Below are 22,487 nucleotides of genomic sequence, written 5' to 3'. Positions count from 1 at the left end.
TCTTATACACGGGGAAAACGAATGACTTCTTCCAAACTGCAGGAAACGTTTCCTCACAAAAAGATCGATTGATTATTTTGCGTAGTGGATACACGAGTGGAATGGCACATTTTTTCAACATGAGAGCGGGAATGCCATCCGGCCCAGGAGTTGCAGACGGCTTCAACTTATTTGAAGCATTCATGACTTCGTTCTCGGAGAAACTAACAATGTTGATACAGCATAGGTTCTCTGGGACAAGCTTGATAGCATCTTCAATCTCCTCAGTTGATACGTCACTGTCAGTAAAAACACTTGAGAACTGTTGAGCAAATAAACCGCAAGTATCTTCGAGACCGCTAGATGATTGCTCACCAAGAAACATCTTAGCTGGAAGACCACTCTCCTTACGTTTCTCGTTTACGAATGACCCGAACTTTTTAGGGATTTGCCTTAAGTCGTTTTGCTTTCGCTTAACGTACACTGAGTACAGATGACGGTTATAGTTTCTGTACCGCGAACTTGCGCTAGTAAAGTCTAGCTTAGTGCTTAGTGCTTACGACAGCGAGAGTACCTTTTTAATGCATTGGCTCTTTTGCGTTTGAGAACACCGAGGCGGTAGTCGGACCATGGAGGTTTATGCTTCACTTTAGGCTTGTTAACATACGCATTAAACAGAGAAGTCACAGTTTGGTTGAACAAATTCACTGCTTCATTAACGTCTGTCCCATCAAGAAATGACCAGTCAATTCCTTGCAGGGCAAGATTCAGCCCTCGAAAATCAGCGCGATGAAAAATCAAATTCTCTCCCATCTGCCAGTTCGCTGAATCTTGCAAGAGAAGGACACCGCATATTAGCAAGCAACGGAGGATGATGTTCGTCGGCGTTTGTAATAAATACGGATCCAATAAGCTTCGTGCCTCAATGGTTACACACGTAAGGCTACGAACGCACGTTCATTTCGAAAAAGCATGACATTTTGCAGATGTTTGTTACGCAAATTTTTAGCACACTGTATTGTAATAAATGCTCTGAAATATTCCTATAAACTAGTTGAGCACGAATGTTACGATCCAGAAAATATAAATGTCTGTTAAGAATTTAAAAAAAGGGATACACTTCATTGGCATCCAAGAATTTCTGACTTTCTGATTCTGAGAAAAACGCATTCAAAGTTTGTTGCATTCAAAATCATCTTCTAACTCTGGCTGTTTGCAACATTTATGTAGTCTGATTAAAGTAAAATGCTGCTTAGAAAATTCTTGATCGTTTGCTATCATTAACTCATTTTTTTTAAATTTTGCGACTTGGTCCGGTCTGATTTAACACCGACCATATGATATCGCGACAAGCAATCGAGTTGAGCAGGCGAGTCAAACAGTTGGGTCGAACAGTCGAGTCGAACAGTCAAGTCGAGCAGTCAAATCGAGCAGTCTAGTCGAGTCAAACTGTTCAGTCAAGCAGTCCGGTCGAGTAGTTGAGTCGAGCAGTTGAGTCGAGTATTCCAGTGTCTCGAGTTCTAGCTAAGTCGAGCGGTAAACTCGAGCAGTCAAGTCGAGTAGTCCAGCCGAGCAGTAGAGTCGAGCAGTCGAGTTAGGCAGTTGAACCGAGCAATAGAATCAAGCAGTTTCATCGAGCAGTCCGTTCGAACAGTTGAATCGAGTAGTCTAGTCGAGCAGCTGAGTCGAGCACTCGAATCGAACAGTCAAGCAGTCTAGCCGAGCAGTCGAGTCAAGCGGATCATTCGAGCAGTTAGGTTGAACTGTTGAGTCGAGCAGTTCAGTCGAGTAGTCCAGTCGAGCAGTTGAATCGAACAGCTGAGTCGAGCTGTCGAATCAAACAGTTAAGTCAAGCAGTTGAATCGAGAAGTCGGGTTGAGTGGCTAAGTCGAGCTGTTGAATCAAACTGACAGTTGAGTCGAGCAATCAAATCGAGTAGTTTAGTCGAGCAGTTGAATCGAGCAATCGGGTAGAGGAGTTGAGTCGAGCAGCCGATTTGAATAGTCCAATCGAGTAGTTGAGTCAAGTATTTCATTCGAGCAGTCGAGTCGAGTAGTCTAGTCGAGCAATGGAATCAAGCAGTTGAACCGAGCAGTTGAGTCGAGCGTCGAATCGAACAGTTGAGTTGAGCAGATGAATCATGCTGTCCAGTCCACTAAGGCCAGAAATTAAAATTTCGGAACAAAAATATTTGCGGTTAAACAGCATGTCTCAGCTCAATGTGGTCTTCGGCAACTTTTTGAATAAAAAATTGATGCATATTTTGAAGGGGTCGTCCAATATTTAAGCGTTACTTAAACAACAATTTAAGTAATAATTTTCAGAGTAAACTTTTTTTTCACCTTTTTGGTTTCAAAATTTTAAAGATAAACCAATTTCAAGTAATTTTTCTGAAGATATGAAACTTCTACCTTTTACCCATTTTCAGCAATAGACCTTTGTTTATAACTCAAATCACATTTCTTCTTGTAACATGTTTATTTCAACAGACAGCTCAATGTGATGTTCTAGAAAATATTTTGCACATAAAAGAGGAATATTTTTTGCTGAAGATTGTTTTGCTTTATAGGCATTAATTAATAAGATATAACTGATTTTAGGTTAAAAACCGTCTGATGAAAAATCCGAATATCTTATGCAGAATGCAGAATGGCAGATGGCAAGTATCTGCAATTAGTTTTCATACCAATTTGTAGGAAATTATTAAAGCTATCTGCCCAAATGTGTATTTCAGAGAATACCTGGGAATACCATGGCTAGGAATACCTGGGAATAGTACGGATTTTTTTTCATACATTTTATAACTTGAGATAAATGCGTCCTAGCGTCAACAAATCTTCACAGAAAATATGTATTTCAACATACTAAATAACTTTGTAGAACATTTGAAAGCAATAAAATAATCGTGTGCAAAGTTATTGAGTGTAATTTATTTTTAAGTGCTCTTTTTCAACACATAATTATATTTCGTAACCGGTAAGAGATAGATAGTTACTTCATTCAGCAAAGTTGCTTATTTTAGTATTTTCTACAACTTTTGGAGAAAAAACTTTTTTTTAAATTATATTTAAGAAAACAAAAGTTTGTGTCCCCCTTATAGGTGAACTGGTGGTCACCCTAATAGTGCAGGAAGATGCACTATATTTTATTATTTTACTTCTCCGAAGACTCCACCCTTGAAAAAATACACATTTTTCATCAAGCGGTTTTTAGCCTAAAAACAGTTATATCTTATTATATTAATGCAGAAAAAGTAAAACAGTCTTTAGCAAAAATATTCCTCTTTTATGTGGAAAATGTTGTCTAGAACATCACATTGAGCTGTCTGTTGAAATAAACATCTTACAAGAAGAAATATGATTTGAGGGGTCGTTTATAAACAAAGGTCTATTGCTGAAAATGGGTAAAAAGTAGAAATTTGATATCTTCAGAAAAAATACTTGAAATTGGTTTATCTTTAATATTTTGAAACCAAAAAGATGAAAAAAAATTTATTCAAAATGTTATTACTTAAATTGTTGTTAAAGTAACACGTAAATATTGGACGACCCCTTCAAAAGATGCATCATTTTTTATTCAAAAAGTTGCCGAAGACCACATTGAGCTGAGACATGCTGTTTAACCGCAAATATATTTGTCCCGAAATTTTAATTTCTGGCCCATAGTGCAGTCGAGCAATCAAATCGAGCAGTCTAATCGACCAGTCCAGTCTAGTCAACCAGTTGAGCAATCGAGAATACAACCTGAACCATGACTGAGAATACAACCCATTGCTACGAAAGCATGACTTCCTCTCAGGGACCTGTTTTTAGTTACCGATAAGCCTCTTAAGACGTCCTGTCAGAGACCTGGTTTTCGGTACACACATAAGCCTCTTATATAAATAGATTCGAATCTAACTTTTCTGTCAAGCCCCGTGATTCGCTGTTATAGGCGGCTGTACACGTTAACTAAACTTGCTTTTTGCAGCTGAAGTATTTTTTATGCAAAAGTTTGACTTTGAAATGAAAATGTCCATAACGCCTGTTGAAAATAGATGAATCACCCTATTTCGTTTTTTAAATTCAGAGAATCAGGGTTGACGATTTCTTTTGTATCAAATTCCCATTCGACTCCGATTTTGTCACGTCGAATGTCACTTTGCTCGACTGGTCTACTGTTGGTATTATGTAAGTCACATTCGACACGATTTTGTTGCGCAACTCAGCTCAGTCAACCGCTAAAAAGCGAGTGACTCAACCATCAGCAAATGACGAGCGAGATGTTTTATTTTGGTGGTGCATTGAGCCGCTATGCCACCCGTTCTTTTCGTACTCGACACTCGACAGTGACTGAGTCGAGTCGAGTTGCTCGACATGACTTACATAGTAGGGACCTATTTTTGAGTTGATATTTCATGTTCAATTAAGATTACAGAGCTTTGACTGTGAAGAGAATACAATATAAATATGACGCACACAATTAAAACAAATATCGCGCAACTTACCAAGGTCCAATCCAGCAATAAGAGATTCGTTTCAATAGGTCGTATGAATAAAACAGTTTACTTTGCTTTTCCCCGTTTAAATCGTATGGGAGCATTTGCTCTAACTCTTTTATTCATACGGCCTAATGTCTCTCTCTTCTGATTATCACAGCGCATAAACGCATTTGAACGCAAGATTTCTTAAGGATTAATTAGCTAATGATGCCAGCAACCGAATGATGCAATGCAGATGCATTCAAGTGCATTTGTTTCTCCGTAATAAGCTGAAGAGAGCGAAGGTGAAGAGGATCTCTCATGGTTATATTGGGCCTTTTGATAAGTTGCTTGAGAAATCTTGCAAACTGTTATAATTCCATTATCTAGAATTCGGTTCGAATTTTGGCAAAATCTCGCAAATGACGAAATTTAAAATTCGGTTTCGCGAAATTTCGAATGAAATTTGACGAAATTCAATGAAATATTTTTAAGATTTCGCAAACTAGAATTTCGCGAAATTTTGCGAACACTCGAGTTAGGCGAAATTGTACGAAATTATTCGAAATCTCGCACAGGCCTAATCTGTTGTCGGTTGTTTTCGAGCAGTGAAAAAATTCTAAACAATTTATCGACTAATATAACGTTGCAGAGAGTTTTTTAAGTGGTCAGCATTGTGTGACACAACGAGCAAAATATTAACTAATTTCCCAGCTAGTTAAATAAACAACCACTTAAACAACCTTTCCGGAGAAAGCAACTTTTTATATTACCAAGACTATGCGTTATGGGCTTATGGGGAATACAAAAAAGTCACATATACACTAGCGCCGCTCGTAAAGTGAATTCTTAACTATTTTCCATACCATCTTGAAGGTGGCAGTCATTTGAGTAACCTCCCCGAAGATTGCAACCTTCTAGATAGTCACCAGCACAATATACAGCCTATACAAAGAATTACATGTACGCTAGCGCCACATAGTGAGAACATTCCGAAGTACTGCAATCCAATGAAAACCCTTGACCTACTGACGAACATTGTTGAAGACACCAACGTTCTACACGATCAGGATCACGAGTTATTCCATGTTAAGTCAATTCCGATATGCTAAGTAGACTCCATTAACATGGTTCCCATTAAGGCGGTCCCCACTAACCTTCTAATTGGGGGGATTGAGGCTCGACTCGACTGCACTTACGCGACAGAAATGTCGCAGAAGCTGTTTGGCAAAATGTAAGAAGACTTCTTCACTCACTAATTACAATTTTTCTTAATTTTGTTTTCAATTGCTATGAAATGATTTATTAATTACACCACTGAGCACAACTACCAGCACAGGATCACTGCCCGTACCCGAAAAGTCATGCACGCAAATTTCTACTCTTTGATTCAGAAACGTATGAAATGTCAGTCTACTCATCCCGCACTCGCCCTCCTTCTATAATCCTTTTTCTTTACCCTTAACTTTAACGTCACTGAGCATACGGAAGAATATTCATTTTACAGAGTAGGAATTCCACCTGTCTTAGGAAATAGAAAACTGCACCTTATAAGAAATCACCACATGCCCGTCGCCTGCCGTCATTTTTATGTGCAGAGTGTATGTGCCCTTTACCGCTACCAATGGTAGATCTTCTTCTTGAACCCGGAAATTGACGATCTCATATTTGCCCTTCGGTACCGGACAATAATTACCCGGTGGAGCCGTTGAGCACTGGCGCACTTTCATCGCAACCGGTTGTTGCCAATTATATGCCTCGCAAAACGGTTTACTTCCTCGGAATAGAAACATTCCGTAGGAGTTTTTTATTTCATAGTAGAGCTACAATGAAAAGTTAGTCCAGCTTGATAATTCTATTTAGTACTTGAAAACTAACCGTATTTTCGTTTCCCCAATTCTGGAGTAGTTCGAACTCACCGGATATGGCGTAGTTGTTACGGCCTTTACGGGCCACGCGGATGCTTTTCATAACGACTGACGTTCTGTCGTAATTCGGATCTAGTTCGAAAGAATCTATGGTGACCTCGTAAAACTAACATTCGACGGTGGAAAATGGAAAAGAATATCCAGGTTTGAATTACGGGAACGGAAGAATTATTTCACACCTACCGCTGCGTTAGTTCCGATTTTTTCCAGCCAAATATGCTGCAAAGCAAAGCTCATCAGCAACCAAAGCAAAACCATCTTCCACTGACTGACTACGAGTAATAGCTGCGGTTATTTTTATGACATGAAACCGAACACATCTGTTGCATGTCATTAAGCCATAAACTCAATTGCTGATACAACAATTTTTAAACAATAATCAATCTGAAATTCTACCGAAAAGCGGCCCGAAAAACAATTTTATAGGTTACGAAGGGAACGGTAGAAGAAAGTAATGAAACAAAGAGTCGATACGATCTAGCAGATTGAGATCAGAAAACGCCCCTTCCCTCTGTATATCGTAAAGCTACCGTTATAAAAACTTAATTATATACCTGCCCCCATTTCAAGGTCAAGACAGCTACAGCGAAACAGTTGTAAATTAAAGTAAATTAAATGAATGGGGTCGATCATTATTGATAAAGTGTATGGTTCGGTACGGCCATAGATGAACTAATTGATTCGGTACGATCATTGTTGAATGAAGTATATTGTTAGGTACGACCATACAAGAATTAAATGATTCGGTACGGTCGTTTTAGAATGTAGTACAGTATATGGTTCGGTACTAACATAGTTAAATGAGAAGATATGTCGACCAACATTAGAAAAGGGCCAATAAGCCAAACGTCAAACAGACCGAGTGAGAGTTATTTTTTGCAAGAGCAGCATAGGAAAATGAAACTGGCAAAAATTTGTCTTTATGAATCGATATAAGGTTCAAAATGAGTTACATCTAGTGATTTTACGCTCAAGCATGTGAGAAGGTACCCTAAATTAAATCAGACGCTCAATAGTAGTGATTAAACTCACGTTGAGCGCCCCGTGTTCGAAATAACAGAAGTTGGTAGAGTGAAATTTGTTTACTAACATGGATGACGGTCTTAATGCATCTTGCGAGGCACGGTAGTTCGTCAGGGACAGGAGCTTCGGCATCAATTTCGCTATTCAGCACGAGTAATACCTATTGTAGCTTACGACGCCGTTCAAACGTGTCCAAGCTGATGACAGCAATCCGGATCAGAAGGAAGGTTATTGGGATCTCGCCAGGGAGAATTCCTTAATGCCAAACGTAGAAACCTTTCCTGCACGCGCTTGAGTCGCAAGTTCCATGTAAGCTGGTATGGAGTCCAAACCAGGCAAGATTTTTTAAAGAATGGGATATACAAGCGAGCAGTGCAACGTTTTTTAAACAATGAGGATCCGTTCAATTTTTGCGGTGAATCCAAGTTTAGAAACGTTTTCCGTGCGGTGCCTGTCAAACATCAGCTTACGGTCCAGAATAATATAAAGATCTTCATATGTTACCCAAGTAACATTTCGAGTTTTATTACACTCTTATAATGGTCTTTAAGACCAATTTCAGTCATGAAAACCGTTATAAGAGTATAATAAAACCTTCACTATCACTTGGGTAACGTAATCGACTCTGTTAAGCGCTTGCCTAGCATACTATACTCAAAATAATTGGCGTTGGAATTCGGTGGAACGTAATCACTTGGAACTTATCACTGCTTGTTTATTATTAAAGAATTTAGCTTACACCACGAAATGAATTTATCTAACAAAATCTGGTGTCGATAGTAATCCTCGGTGCAATGAAACGTCAAATAGATCTTTAAGTCGTCGGCGTAAACAAGTCAGTAACCATTTCCTATGGCATTTGCTGCTTTATTAAAAAAAAGTTCAAAAGGAGAGGGCCAAGCGTGCTACCTTGCGGTACACATGATTTATTCGTAGCTGTAGGTGGATTGTATGTAATAAATTCGGTCCAAGTTTAACCTGCAAAACTGTATCACACAACAATTTAATCAGGATGTGATGATCAATTCAGTTGAATGTAAAATGTTTGACGTAAAATCGAGGAGGTAGTAATGAATTACCAGCCTACAGATTACTGTATTCAATATGATTTTGTGTAGCTTATTTTTTTCAATAATCTTACTTTAACTCGTTTGTGGCCTTTAAAAGGGCCATTGGTTACAATTAACATAAAAGCCAAAGCACATTCATCGCAAATATGACGTGCCATTCGAATGTTCTTCTCTTTTGAAATGATGGTCCGACTAAGAAGCCGAATATTTTTACACATCTGTGATGGGGATAGCGAACAAAATGTAACGAGAACCTTTGAATACAAGTGTAGAAACATTTATTTCACACCTACCGGCCCCGCCCCCTCCTTATACATAACCCATAACTTTAACGTCACTGAGCATACTGAAAATTCATCCATTCATATTCATTTTACGGAGCAATTCAATCTGACTTAGGAAATAGAAAACTGCGCCTTAAAAGCCAGCATCATATGCCCGTCAGGAGCCGCCACTTTTCCATACACAGTATAACTATCCTTTACCGCTACCAATGGCAGGTCTCGTTCTTGAACCCGGAAATTGACGATCTCATATTTACCCTTCGGCAGCGGACAACAATTACCCGGTGGCATGGTCGAGTACTCGCGCAGCTTCCTAACAATCGCTTGTTTCGAATTAAGTGCCTCGCAAAACGGTTTACTTCCTCGGATCAGGGACATTCCGCGGGAGTTTTTTAACTCATAGTAAAACTAAAATGAAAAGTTAGTCCAGCTTGATAATTCTATTTAGTACTAAGAAACTAACCGTATTTTCGTTTCCGTAATTCCGGAGTAGTGCGTACTCACCGGATATGACAAAGTCGTTACGGCCTTTACGGGCAACACGGACGCTCTTCATAACGAATGACGTTCGGTCGTAGTTCGGATCTAGTTCGAAAGAATCTATAGTGACTTCGTAAAACTAACATTCGACGGTGGAAATTGGAAAAGAAAACCAAGGTTTGAGTTATAGGAACGGAAGGACTATTTCACACCTACCGCAGCGTTAGTTCCGGTTTTTTCCAGCCAAATGTGCTGCAAAGCAAAGCTCATCAGCAACCAAAGCAAAACCATCTTCCACTGGTAGCTGAATGGGTTTGAACGACTGACTACGAGTTCTGGCTGCCGTTATTTTTATGACATGAAACCGAACACATGTCATTAGATCATAAACTCAATTGCTGATACAACAATTTTGACACAGATTATAGCACGTATGCTGCAATGCCTCATGTTTCTAACTTTCTCACTTAAATAAATTGCCCATTCCCTCTGTTGCAATCGTGAAGATCTATTACGGCCAGAATTTTTCTCCCGGAAGCCTCCAAACTCCGAACACTCGTAGGTCCTTCCCGTTGAACAGCAAACATTAGAGACCAACACCTTGATGACGAAGCCCTGTGTGTGATTTGAATAATTTTAACAATTCAACTGAAATCCAAACACAGTACTGGATGTATACCATCCATCGTAGATTGCATCAGTTTGATCCGCTTGCTGGGGAAGCCCTTATCGTTCATGTTTTTCCATAGCTCTTTTCGCTCGACGGTATCATATACAGCGTTGAAGTCAGCGAACAAATTTTGGTGATGATTTGGTGACCTCCAGGTGCACTTGTGTAGGAGTCTATACAGTAAAATAGGAGTAAAAAAACAGTGCTAAAATCTGAGCAATAAGTTGAAAAAGCTGATAGCATGTTTATCAATATCAAAAACGATAGATACAACTCATCATGATTGGAGTAAGAGTTTAAAAACATTAAAATAAGGGTGAAATACAGGATGACAACAATTAAAAGAACTTGAATGTTCAACGGAATCAAAAATAATCAATTAAACGACAAAAATGTGCCAAAACAGAATCAACAACAGAGAAAAATAGGAACTTAAAATAAAAGAAAAAGTGTCGAAGAAGTGTATCTTCATTAACCACGTTGCTGAGCAACTTTTAGATTTATTATCCAAATAATCCCAGATGTCTTAGGCAATAGAAAATGTAACCTTGAAAGCAAACCACATGCGTCCGTCGGGTGCCGTCATTCTAACTTGCAGAGTGTAAGTATCCTTTAGCGCTACCAATGGTAGATCTTCTTCTTGAACTTTGAAATTGACGATCTCATATTTACCCTTCGGCATCGGACAATAATTACCCGGTGGAATGGTCGAGTACTCGCGCATCTTCACCACAATCGGATGTTGCCAATTGAACGCTTCACATAACGGTTTCTGTCCACGGTAGAGCAGCATTCCGTGGGAGTTGGTTATCTGGTAGTGAACCTACAATAGAAAGTTTTGTCCAGGTTGGTGTTTCTATTCAGTATTTGGAAACTAACCGTATTTTCGTTTCCCGAATTCCGGAATTCCCGAACTCGCCGGATATAACATAGTTGTTACGACTCTTACGGGTAACACGCATGCTTTTTACAATGGCTAATCTTCTGTCGTAGTTTGGATCTGGTTCATAAGAATTAATAATGACTTCGTACAGCTGACATTTTACGGTGGAATATGCAAATGAAAGGCTAAGCTTGAATCATAGTTGTTAAAGGGTGATTTTAAACCTACCGCTCCGTCAGCTCCGGCCTCTTTAAGCCACATATGTTGTAAAGTACAGCTCACCAACAGCCAAAGCAAAAACATATTCCACTGACTATAGCTGAATGGGTTTGAACGACTGATGGCGAATTCCATGCGCGGTTATTTTTGTGGAATGAAACCGAACACATTTCTTGCATGTCAATGGACCATTCTAGAACATAGAATACTCTCAATTCCCGGTATAAAATTTCTGATGTAGCTTACGGTACCTGTGTTGCCATGTCATATGTTTCTGATTTATCTGAAATCTCCACCAATCATGAGAATGGGCTAAGCTTGAGACAGGTCAAATTGGATTCAATTATGGAAAATGTTTTACTGATTTGGAAAACGAGCAGGGAAGATGAAAATAGTCTATTTCAAATGAGCGTTTGCCCATGACACGATGGAAGAGCAGTTTAGACGATGTGATTTCTGCTTCCCAGATTCCGCCAAAATGCGGAGAGTGAAAAAAAAATAACTAAACATCGATTTCCCGAAATAGACCATCTCAGAAATCGATGAAATTTTTTCTGAAGATAGATAATTATTTGTTATTTATTTGTTCACCATCTTCGACTACGTCGTACAGATTCTTTACTTAGTACCGTGAACGTACCGTATTCTGCGCAGTTAAAACATTTTTATGATTCTTCCGCTATTCTAAGTATACTAGATTTAAATTAACAACGTGGATAGCAGCAACGTGAAGTGGTACGGTCTATAATATCTGGTAAAAAATATGGGAATTATTAATCGATCAACAATCGAGTACATTTTTCGTTTTGTAAACTTATCCACGGTGCTTAATTCTGCGCACTTTATTGCCCATGTTCCTAATTCTGCGCATGTTTGCTCCTAATTCTGCGCACCCAAAAAGTAACAATAAATACTCCTGCCATGCTGTTTATGTCTTTATACGCTGAAAGCACACCAAAAAATCCATGATTAGCTGGTTGCCTTTTTTTTTCTTCTTCGCTGGTTGCCCTTTTCGGAGGCAAACTAGTTCAACGATTGGCAATAAATGCTCCTATGAATTAATACTTCATGAAGAAAATCAATTATATTTTCTAATGATAATGTACAAAAAGAATAGAACAGTAATTGTGATTCATCACAATCATAAAAATTACTTGTTATGGTAATTTTCACGACATTCCCAATTATTAATGCCGATTGCAATGAAAATTGTAATTGTGAAATTAAACTATGAACGGCTTTCCAGTATCGAAAGTGCCAAATTTACGGGTTGAAAATAAGAATTACAACGAAAAAGAACGTGCTTATGGCTACTAGCGTGCTCAGACATATTTAAAGAAAAGTTGGGGCACCCGACCTTTCAGAAGAATGTTTTGACTTGACCCGAAAAAAACGAAGTAATCGAAGGATGACACACCAGTTACTACTTATCACAAAAATACACGCCGACCTTCGGAACTCTGCATCGCATTAACGGGCCACATTCGTTCAGAGGATGCGCTGGTGTTTCAGTGTCATATCACGCATGCATACCTATCTTCATGGGCTGGTATTTGCTCGGGTAGTGTCCTGCTTATAAGCAATTTCAACGATGCCTAGTTCTTTCTGTTGTTTAAGCTAACCAGCTCCAGGCTGTTCTCACCACTAGGATATAAGACTTCTTTGTACTTAAAATGTCTCGTCTTATTCTCTCACGCGTTTTACCCTTTTTCGGTTTCGTTTTTGCCCTTTTTGTTCGATTTTTCACCTCTCCTCTACTGTTATCTTGGTTATTGCTCTCACTTTCCTTCCATTTTTCTCTCGTTTTTCTTCGTTTTCAATCCCATTTCGTTCTATTTTTAGTCCTGTTTTTACTCATGTTTTGCATTCGATTTTCTTTCTTATTTTTCGTCGTTTCTCTTCTCTTTTCCGTTTCTCCGTTTTAAATTTTTGAGGTTTTCTATCTTTTTTCGTCTCCTTTCCTACATCTTTTCATCACGTTTATTCTGTTTTCGACAATTTTATTTTGTTTTTTCTGTTCTATTTTCCCGTTTTTTGTGCCATCCCGTTATATCCCGTTTAACCTCTTTTTCATTGTCTCTTTTTTATCTTTTCCTGACACTTTTTTCGCTCTTTCCTGAGTCCATATTATACTATGTTACATTTTTCATCGTTTTACCGCGGTTCCAGATCAAGACCAAGCATCCCAAATAACAATTCTAAAACCACTTGGTCTTACTTGAATTTTACATATAATGGTTTTATTGCGGTATTAACCTTTACCTCTGGTTATATTGTGGTATTACGCAATACCAAAAGGACCATAGTAAAACAGTTAATAAAGCAAATTTATTGTGGTTGCTTGTGTCACCACGATAAAACCAGTTGGCTGCATCACGTCTTTTATAAACTTGCCATAAGTGTGGCACAGTAATACAATATGACCACCAATCAAAATGGATCTTTTTACGGTTGCTTTTCAAACCGCAATAAATCTGTTAGTTTTGAAGAGCTATTAAAACGGTAACAGCCTGACTCAACAGATTTATTGCTGCTATTATGAAGAATATTAGAGTTCAACACCAAAATCATTTTTTATGCGAGGCCATGTTACCATATTCTAGTATCAGTTTTAGCTTTCAAACAAAAATTCATCAAAGCAAAGTGTTTTGCAGAATGAAAACTATTATCAAACGGTTTCCTGTCACAGAAAGCAACTGAAATGATTTTGCTAGAAATTGAGATTGACTAACTGAGTATATTAATTTTGTTCCATTGAGTTGATCGCCGCAATTCAAATTGTTTGCTTCTTGTGATCGGCGGTTTTCGGCGAAATATTAATTTTGTTTAAAACTAGTTTTCAAAAATTGCAAAATTTCGATGGCGCGTTGGTTTTATCCACCTATCATATCAATATGCACGATAAAATTTAATGCGCATATGCTGCAAACCAACAGAGACTGCCGAAAATTTATTACTTATACTATGGAATATATCAGTGATGGTAAAAACTCAAAATCTCAAAACTCATCAAAAATTAAAATCAACTGTGAAGCATGCCAGTGTGATCCTATGCAGAAAAAAAATCACGCGTGAGTTTTTCTGTTTTTATAGCAAGAAGCACAAAACTCACTCATATTTTTTCCCACTTAAACACATTCTGGTTTGCTTCAACTGCTACCCGGAGCTCTGCACATATACGTACAAATTCTCTGTTGAATAGCATAGGCATTCTCTAAATAAATCATAAAGTTAAACTAAACCGCACATTTAAATTACATGTTTATCTAATTCTTATTAGGCTTGTTACTTTCTAGTTAAGAAAATGTCGATTCCTGCGAAGGAAAAATGTAAATTCCGCCAATATGTTAGTGCCACCTTAATTCATGAATGTATGCTGCATTTTTCGCTGCTGATGTTTTCTCTGACGGTCGATTCTCTTTTGCTCTCTGGTTCGTTGTATGAAATGCCAGCTGTGGAAGAATTAGGCAAAATCCTGACAGCTGAATTTGGTTCAACTTGTGATCAAGGTTGAAATCTCATTGAATTTTTCGCTGCTATGAATTTTTCAACACTGCTCGCTATAAAGCAGATCGATCAGGATGATCTGAAAGTGAAACTTTAACTTTTCTGCTCACGGATGTCTTCAAGTTAGCAAAGCTTTTTGCCAGAGTAAGCTGTATGATTTACAGCTATGTAGCGAAAAGCTTGATTAAATTTTGGCGGTAGATGTCAAGCAGCAAAAAACATGATCGGTTTTATTGCTGCTTTCTGCAGAGTGTTTTACGACTACTTAGACTTATAGCCTGATTCCTAGAGAGGTTATAAAAACCTTCTGAACAGTTATATAGCGGTCATTAGAAAGTTCTGGTGGAGATCATAGTTTAATTAGCGGTTTTATGAAATTGGTCATGAAAACCACCAGAGGAACGTAATAAAACTTAGAATTGTTACCAGAGATGTTGTGTCGTTTTCATCTCTTATTCGGGTTTTCTGCATACTGAACATTACACTTTAGACTAATACTAAAAGTTGTGTTTTCATATAGAAACCACTTCCCCACTCTCTGACAGCCCCATGAGGTTAAAAAACTAGAAGACATGGTTTCATGAATTGGCTCTCGTAGGTTCGGACCCCGAGACACAGCACAGGATGCCAATCAATGCAAGTTAAATATTCTACTTGAATTTTTATGCCTCTATACCTCAGCTATTTGGGTGAGGTTGCGTCTTCTTTCGCAATTTCTTTGTAGGATACATTACTGCGTAGAATTTGGAACATGAATAAAAAATCTGTGCCTGAATCTGCGCATTATTGCATCGCAGTTTTCTAAGGAAAGCAACGCATGCAGTCGCTCTTTTTGTCTAAAACATGACTAAAACTAATTATTCTTTCTAATTATGCTGGGTAATTTGATCATTGCAAAGAATTTCGATCATAAATTTGTTAATTTTCTAGAAGGACAATCTTAGCGTTAGTGCTAACGACGATGTTTTCTGCCATATAAAGTACTTTCAGTTTCACGTTAAATTTTTCCGCTCTCAATTATTATGGCCCGTTTGTGAATAATTGTGCAATGATCATAGTTATGCACAGTGTTAAAAAATACTTATATAAAGAAAAATGCGCAGAATTAGGAGCGGTCATGGTAACTAATTTAAGCATCGCATTCTATTACTAAACACATTTCTAGACAGAGTAAAATAGAACACATTACAAACAACGTTGAAGGAACGTAAATAAACAGTAGAACAATTATTTACACTATAAATTGTTCTGTGGAATGGCCAATAACGGTGGATTCCGAAGCCAACAACAAGGTACATTCCATGGTATCTGGTACAGGAGTTCAGGGTAGTCGTTTTCGGTTATTAAAATGCTTTTTTTTCACTCTCCGCATTTTGGTAGAATTTGGGAAGCCGTATTCAAGTCGTCTAAATTGCTCTTCCGTTGTATCATGGGCAAATGCTCATTCGAAATGGACCAACTTTAAACAGTCATCATCTAAATTAAGGCGGTCTGTCCTAAATTTTCATCTGCCCGGCTCGTTTTCCGGCTCAACAGAAATATTTTCCAGCTTTAACTCTCGACAAACCGCTCGTCGCCATAATTGAATCCAATTTGATCAGTCTCAAGCTTAACCCATTCTAATGATTACTGGAGATTTTGGATAAATCAGCAACATATGACATAGCAACACGAGTACCGTAAGCTACATGAGAAATTGTGTATCGAGAATTGAGAGTATTCCATGTTCTAGAATGGTCCAATGACATGCAAGAAATGTGTTCGGTTTCATTCTATAAAAATAACCGCGCTTGTAGTAAGTCGTTCAAACCCATTCAGGTATAGTCAGTGAAAGATGCTTTTGCTTCGGCTGTTGGTGAGCTGTACTTTACAGCATATGTGGCTTGAAAAGGCCGGAGCTAAAGGAGCGGTAGGTTTAAAATTACCCTTTAACTGCCATGATTCAAGCTTAGCCTTTCTTTTGCATTTTTCACCGTGAAATGTTAGTTGTACGAAGTCACTATCAATTCTTTTGAACCAGATCCGAACACCGACAGAAGGTCAATCGTTTCAAAAAGCATGCGTGTTACCCGTAAAGGCCGTAACAACTATGCCATATCTGGTGAGTTCGAAACATTCCAGAATTGGGGAAACGAAAATACGGTTAGTTTACAAGTATAGAATAGAAACATCAAGCGGGACAAACATTATATTTTAGATGCACTACCAGCTAACAAACTCCCACGGAATGCTGCTCTACCGTGGAAGTAAACCGTTTTGTGAAGCGTTTAATTGGCAGCATCCGATTGTTATGAAGATGCGCGCGTCAACTACCATTCCACCGGGTAATTATTGTCCGATGCCGAAGGGTAATTATGTGGTCGTCGATCTCCGGCTTCAAGAAGAAGATCTGCCATTGGTTGCGGTAAAGGATACTTACACTGCACACGTAAAAATGACGGCACCCGACGGGCACATGATGCAGGCTTATAAGGTGCAGTTTTCTATTTCCTAAGACATATTGAATTGTTCGGACAATAAAACTGCAGTCGTCAGTATGTACAGCAACGTGCTTGATGGAGAAAGTCTTCTTCGACCTTTGTCCTTTTATTTTGTATTCCTCCTTTTCCCTGCTTAGTGAGCGGATTATGTCGTTGAAATATAGAACAAACACTAGTGGACCCAGATGACTGCCTTGCGCAATCCCGAAAGTAGCGGGGAACGAATCAAAGATCTCGTCACCAATTTTTACGCTCAGGGTTCGTCCAGTTAAGTAAGAATCTAGCCAGCTTAACAGATTGCCACAAAAACCGCACCGATCCAATTTAGCGACTGCAATGCGGTGATTAACCTTGTCGAAGGCAACGGACAGGTCTGTATATACCGCATCTGTTTAGGATCGTCCAATAAAGCGGTCCGTACGCAGGACCGCTTAGGGATAAAACCATGTTGCTCGTCTGCAATGGCTTGTTGGCAATGCGAAAAAATTGGTTTAATGACAACCAGCTCTGCCCTTTTTGTGACCCGGAAATAAAAATGCCCATTTCCTGGAAGCTACTGGAAATCTTCCGGTGGAAAGAGATAGGCGAAATGAAATCATGAACCGATTTGATTGTCCGAAATATCTTGAGATCATCTGCGAACAGTAACTTTTCCGATTTCAAGCAATCACAAATGTCATTTACAAACAGAATAAAAATTAATGGGCCCAATATACTGCCCTGAGGCACTCCACTTGGTAGCGGTACAAAAGGAGTGATGCATTATCTTTTCAAACACATTTGACAAACATCTCAGAACTGAAATGCCTCTGTAGTTTTCCACATTGTGCCGATATCCAGTTTTATGTATAGGAGTAATAGACGCCAGCTTCCATGCTGTTGGGTAACTCTGGTTGATAATGGACCGGTTGAAGATAATTGAAAGTGGAAGAACGAGAGTTGTCGCGCATTGTTTGACGATCTATTTGGAAATCGTGAGTGATTTTTCGTCCGTCGCGTGCATAAATGCGGTAAAACGATTCGTCGCGCCGCGGTCGATTAATTAATCTCTATTGCGATAACTCTACGGCATTTGTCGGTGCAGATCGAGAACTGGAGCAACTTCGTCGCCAATACATCGATCAGTTCGACACCGATAAATGGAATAACTATTGTCTGGAGGAAGGAATATCTTCCCATTTCATACCTCCGAGGTCTCCCCACCACGGTGGATTATGGGAGGCTGGGGTCAAATCCTTCAAATACCATCTTCGACGAATCCTGGGAAGTAGAGCCTTTACTCTTGAAGAAATGTCTACAGCGGTTGCTCAAATTGAACGCATATTGCACTCCCGCCCACTGTATCCTCTGTCGAACCATCCTCAAGATCTTTTGAGTTTAACTCCAGGGCACTTTTTGGTTGGGGAACCGCTGTATTCCATCCCTAAACCCGATTACACCGAACAGCACACTAACAGGCTCAAACGTTTCCAGGAAATGACGCGTGGCATCCAAGACTTTTGGAAGCGCTGGTCGCGCGAATATACTAATGAACTTCATCAACGCTCTAAGTGGCAAGTCGTCCGTGATGAGGTGAAATTGGGATCCCTGGTCCTACTAAAGCAAGAAAACTTGCCACCACTATCATGGAACCTCGGTCGCATAGTGGCAGTATTTCCCGGTGCAAATCAACATGTACGTGTCGTCGAGGTACGCACAGCGAAGGGGCTGGTTAAGCGATATTTTGAAAACAAAATACAGTGGTATTCCGATTATATCTACACCTGGTTTAATCTACACCCGATTTTAGGTACCCCCGATTTCGTCTACCATTTAGACCCGGTTTTATCTACCTTTTTTTTAAATGGTCATTTCAACCATGCGGCATAAAAATATAGAAGATTTCATGCATTTATGCATAACAGAGAATATTTCTTTGTATTTTATAGTTTGTTATATGGCAATTATACACAGAATGGGTATAATAATGCTGAAGTCAAATACTAAAAGTAACTTCCATTTATTTTGTAACGCATATTTTTAACATTTCATAATAATCCTTTGTGAGATTTTTCTATACCGTTTTCTAACAGACACACCCCGTCTCCGCTAGGAACTATGGTTATCACCTTTCTTTCCTTAAAAATTCTAATCTTTTGAACCATTGAACCGATTTTAATAATTTTATTACCAAATAAAAGGTATTTTAATGAGCTTTTCAGAAAAAAAAACAATAAACTGACGTTCGAAGTTTTTTATGATTGCAAAAACATTTTTTGTAGGAGCCTCTTAAAATTACTTAAAACATTTAATATATTCGTTTTTCATTTTTTCATTATACTTTCAATGGCAAGCTAGTTGTTTACATACGATATCAAAAAACAGACCTGTGACATTTTCAGCTTTTGCTTTTTTTTAAGAAATAAAGATGCGTTCATGCAATGGACTCGCATAGCTTTTTATTTTAGAGGCGTATTTCTTTGTCAAAAATCCCTTTTATTACAAGTAAAAACAAAAATCATGCGTCTCCATTGTATTCTCGACACTTTACGAAAACTTAGAGTTTCTTTGGTCAACACAGCATGGAAACATAAAAAATGAATGTGTTCAATGTTTTTGCAAAAATTAAAAAAAAAGGTTGAGCTTCAGTCCAATATTTTTTCTGAAAAGCTCTTATAAATACTTTCCATTTGGTATTAACGTCATTTCAATCGGTTCAATGGATCAAAAGTTATGAATTTTTAAAGAAAGAAAGGTGGGAAAATGGTAGGGGACGATTCAAAAATGACGTCCGATAAATTTCTGCTTTTTTAGACCCCACCTCTCCCCTCTATCCGATTGTGTCACAAAACTCAACCCCCCCCCCCCCCCCCCCCTTTGGACGTCACACAAACCTAAAATAGAAATAAAAAGCGTGTTAAAAGTAAAAAGTGTTTTATAAAAATAGCTTAATCTTTTAAGAAGTAGTGTAAGATTAAAAAACCATAGAAAATAACAGTCGCGTATTTTCTCAAAAAAAAAAAAATTAATTTCTAAATTTTTCCGGATAAACTGATCTCAAAGTTATCTTTTTAACGAAATTATAAAAAGATTCCACGTTTTGCTAACTTTCTCCACCCAGCGAGTAGACTTTTACTGATTTTTTTACCGAATTGCTGTATGTAATTTTATTAGTAAAAAACATTTTTATGGACACGATTTATGAACTGTGAACAAAGGCTCTAACAACTTTCAATTGCAAATCGCCACAAATCAATGAAGAAATGAAGTTTTGGTTTCAATTGAAGAGCACCGCTCCGCTTTAAAACAGCTTCAATCTGCAGGTTTCACTACATCGTGACGATAGCTTTTAAAGTTTATTTTGTACTTATCTATCAAATATTTAGTAAAAGGCTAGAAACTTTGATTGCAAATGAACTGAAAATGATTTACATATACCCTTTAATGTAACGCATGGTATAATTAACATAGGTTGTAACATAGGTAAATCGTGCCCGACTTTCGGCGCCGTCAGCTGAAATAATTACCAGCACCAATTGAAGCTTGCTTGAAAGATTCTGTTCAACAAATGAAACAAGTTGCTTTTTGAGTGAAGAGAAGATAGGAGAGAATCAGCTTTATTTATTTGTTTCGACGATGTCGGGTCCTCTTGCGATCTTCTGAAGTAAGATAAATTCGAAAATCGAAATAAATCGATGAGTTTTTGTAGCCTTTTTCTGATAATAAATTTTCTTCGGCGGATGTCACATTTGCCTAGACCCCCTCCCCCCCTCTGTCACAACCTGTCACAAAATTGACACCCCCTCCCCCCCATAAGCAGTAGACGTCATTATTGAATGATCCCTAACTTTTGGGACCACATTGACTCAGATAAGAGAACCCTAAGTACCAAATAAAAATACGGATGTAAAATTTACTGCAAAGGAATAAGTACACAAAATCTGAATAAAATCGGAGCAATTTTGAATTTCGATATGTCTCTTTTCATAATATTGTTGAGTTGACATGCATTATGGCTAATGGTTGATATGAATAAAATGAGGCCTATGCATAAAATTACGCTGAAATATTTCATAATTGAAAAAATGATTAATAATAACAATATTTTTTGTTCATTTTAATTGTTTTGGAGCAATTTATTTTTCCCCAAATTTGTCTACTTTCCAAATATATCTACCTAAAATTTTCGGATGGGTAGATAAAATCGGTAAACCACTGTATTAAACAAATTTCTACTTGCAAAATTATATTAAATATTACAATCCTGAAATAATTATACTTACGTTACTTACCGTTGAATTATACTTACCTATTTGATACTTACTCAATAACGTCTATCTTGAAAATGTTAAATTATATGCAAACGAAAATGTTGTAACGCTAAAAGTACTAAGAAAGCTCAGAATCAAGAGCTAAAACCAGTTAACAATAAATTCTCGAACACACATTTTTTTTATTTTGTCGAGTGAAATCGTCCACATTCAGTATAATACCGTACGGTCTTCGTCACGAGTACTGTCCGCTCAAGGATTTCCGTCGTCCACCAGATAACTGGCTATTCACCCGGAATCGCACTTGGGCGGTCCAACATTCGTTTTTGAACCTCCCCTTTGTTAATGGCCACCCTATACTCCCTTTCAAAAATCCAGCAACTTGTACAACTGTTATCGTTCCAAATGCACGAGGAACGCACCCCTTTACCCATTTGATCCTTTCTCTGCCCTTGTAAGAGACCAGCTCCCTCTTTTGTCAACTCCCCCTACGCTAATTTATTTATGCGAAAAGATATGTGTTTGACAAACGACGTTTAATGAAGAACAGTCCAGAAGTTCCGGAACTATGGCGCATCACACATTTTGCAACCTCCCAGTGCTGATTCTCTTATATTAAGGAATATGTGTGCCAAGTTTGGTGGAGAACGGTCAAGGCGTTCCGGGGTTATGATGGAACATACAAACATACAAACATACGAACTTACTCACGCTCGTAGATATACATAGATTATCAGATGAAATCTATTGCATTCGACGGCAAAATTATTTTATTTTATTTTTTTAAATATTACGAGATTTATCTAACTAGCGAACACCGAAGATGTGAGATGTATGCCAAAAACTTCTTGCCTTTCTATTATATAAATATACAGTATAAAGGAATAGCAATCACTTGGCAAACCGAAATTCAATAGAAGTCCCAGCGGGACGAGTGTCAGATGATAGGGTAGACGCACGCATATAACGCAAAAAAAAACAATTGAAATATGGTTGACGTGTCTACAATGCATAATAAACTTGCCAAATGTCACAAAAATCAGTCTGAATGAAGATCTTAAACTAACAATAAACCATAAAAACGAGTCAAAAAAGCAATGCCATAGTAATAGCTTGTTTATAAATATTAAAAACAGCGAATAATGCTAATAAATCGAGGGTGAATTTCAACAACAGAGAAAAAGAGATAAATGCCGAAGAAGTCTTTCTCCATTAACCACGTTGCATACTGACATACTGACGACTTTCTGTTTTA

The 22,487-nt window shown here is 38.1% G+C and overlaps 2 protein-coding genes across 2 annotated transcripts; one reads left to right on the top strand and one right to left on the bottom strand.

The window, feature by feature from the left end:
- Positions 1 to 8,854: 8,854 nt before the first annotated feature.
- LOC128739284 (uncharacterized) lies at positions 8,855 to 9,514 on the bottom strand. The gene is made up of 3 exons (XM_053834762.1): positions 9,440 to 9,514; positions 9,207 to 9,362; positions 8,855 to 9,151 (listed from the first exon to the last, which is right to left on the bottom strand). The coding sequence occupies exons 1-3, from the start codon at positions 9,512 to 9,514 to the stop codon at positions 8,855 to 8,857; spliced, it is 528 nt and encodes a 175-aa protein (XP_053690737.1).
- Positions 9,515 to 16,560: 7,046 nt separating this feature from the next.
- On the top strand, positions 16,561 to 16,996 carry LOC128739282 (uncharacterized). The gene is made up of 2 exons (XM_053834761.1): positions 16,561 to 16,644; positions 16,700 to 16,996. The coding sequence occupies exons 1-2, from the start codon at positions 16,561 to 16,563 to the stop codon at positions 16,994 to 16,996; spliced, it is 381 nt and encodes a 126-aa protein (XP_053690736.1).
- The last annotated feature ends 5,491 nt before the right edge of the window (positions 16,997 to 22,487 follow it).

The sequence above is a fragment of the Sabethes cyaneus genome, chromosome 3 (genome assembly GCF_943734655.1).
Source record: "Sabethes cyaneus chromosome 3, idSabCyanKW18_F2, whole genome shotgun sequence".
Taxonomy (NCBI): Eukaryota; Metazoa; Arthropoda; class Insecta; order Diptera; family Culicidae; genus Sabethes; species Sabethes cyaneus.
The sequence above is the reverse complement of the archived record's forward strand: the minus strand, read 5'-3'. Positions and strand labels throughout refer to the sequence as shown.

Excerpts from the sequence above, each read along its gene's own strand:
- LOC128739284 (XM_053834762.1), bottom strand. The coding sequence starts at position 9,514 with ATGGTTTTGCTTTGGTTGCTGATGAGCTTTGCTTTGCAGCACATTTGG. Across the intron at positions 9,363-9,439 it reads AAACCGGAACTAACGCTGCG|TTTTACGAAGTCACTATAGA; the intron begins GTAGGTGTGAAA and ends GTCGAATGTTAG. Across the intron at positions 9,152-9,206 it reads ATTACGGAAACGAAAATACG|TTTTACTATGAGTTAAAAAA; the intron begins GTTAGTTTCTTA and ends TTTTCATTTTAG.
- LOC128739282 (XM_053834761.1), top strand. The coding sequence starts at position 16,561 with ATGCGTGTTACCCGTAAAGGCCGTAACAACTATGCCATATCTGGTGAG. Across the intron at positions 16,645-16,699 it reads ATTGGGGAAACGAAAATACG|ATGCACTACCAGCTAACAAA; the intron begins GTTAGTTTACAA and ends ATTATATTTTAG.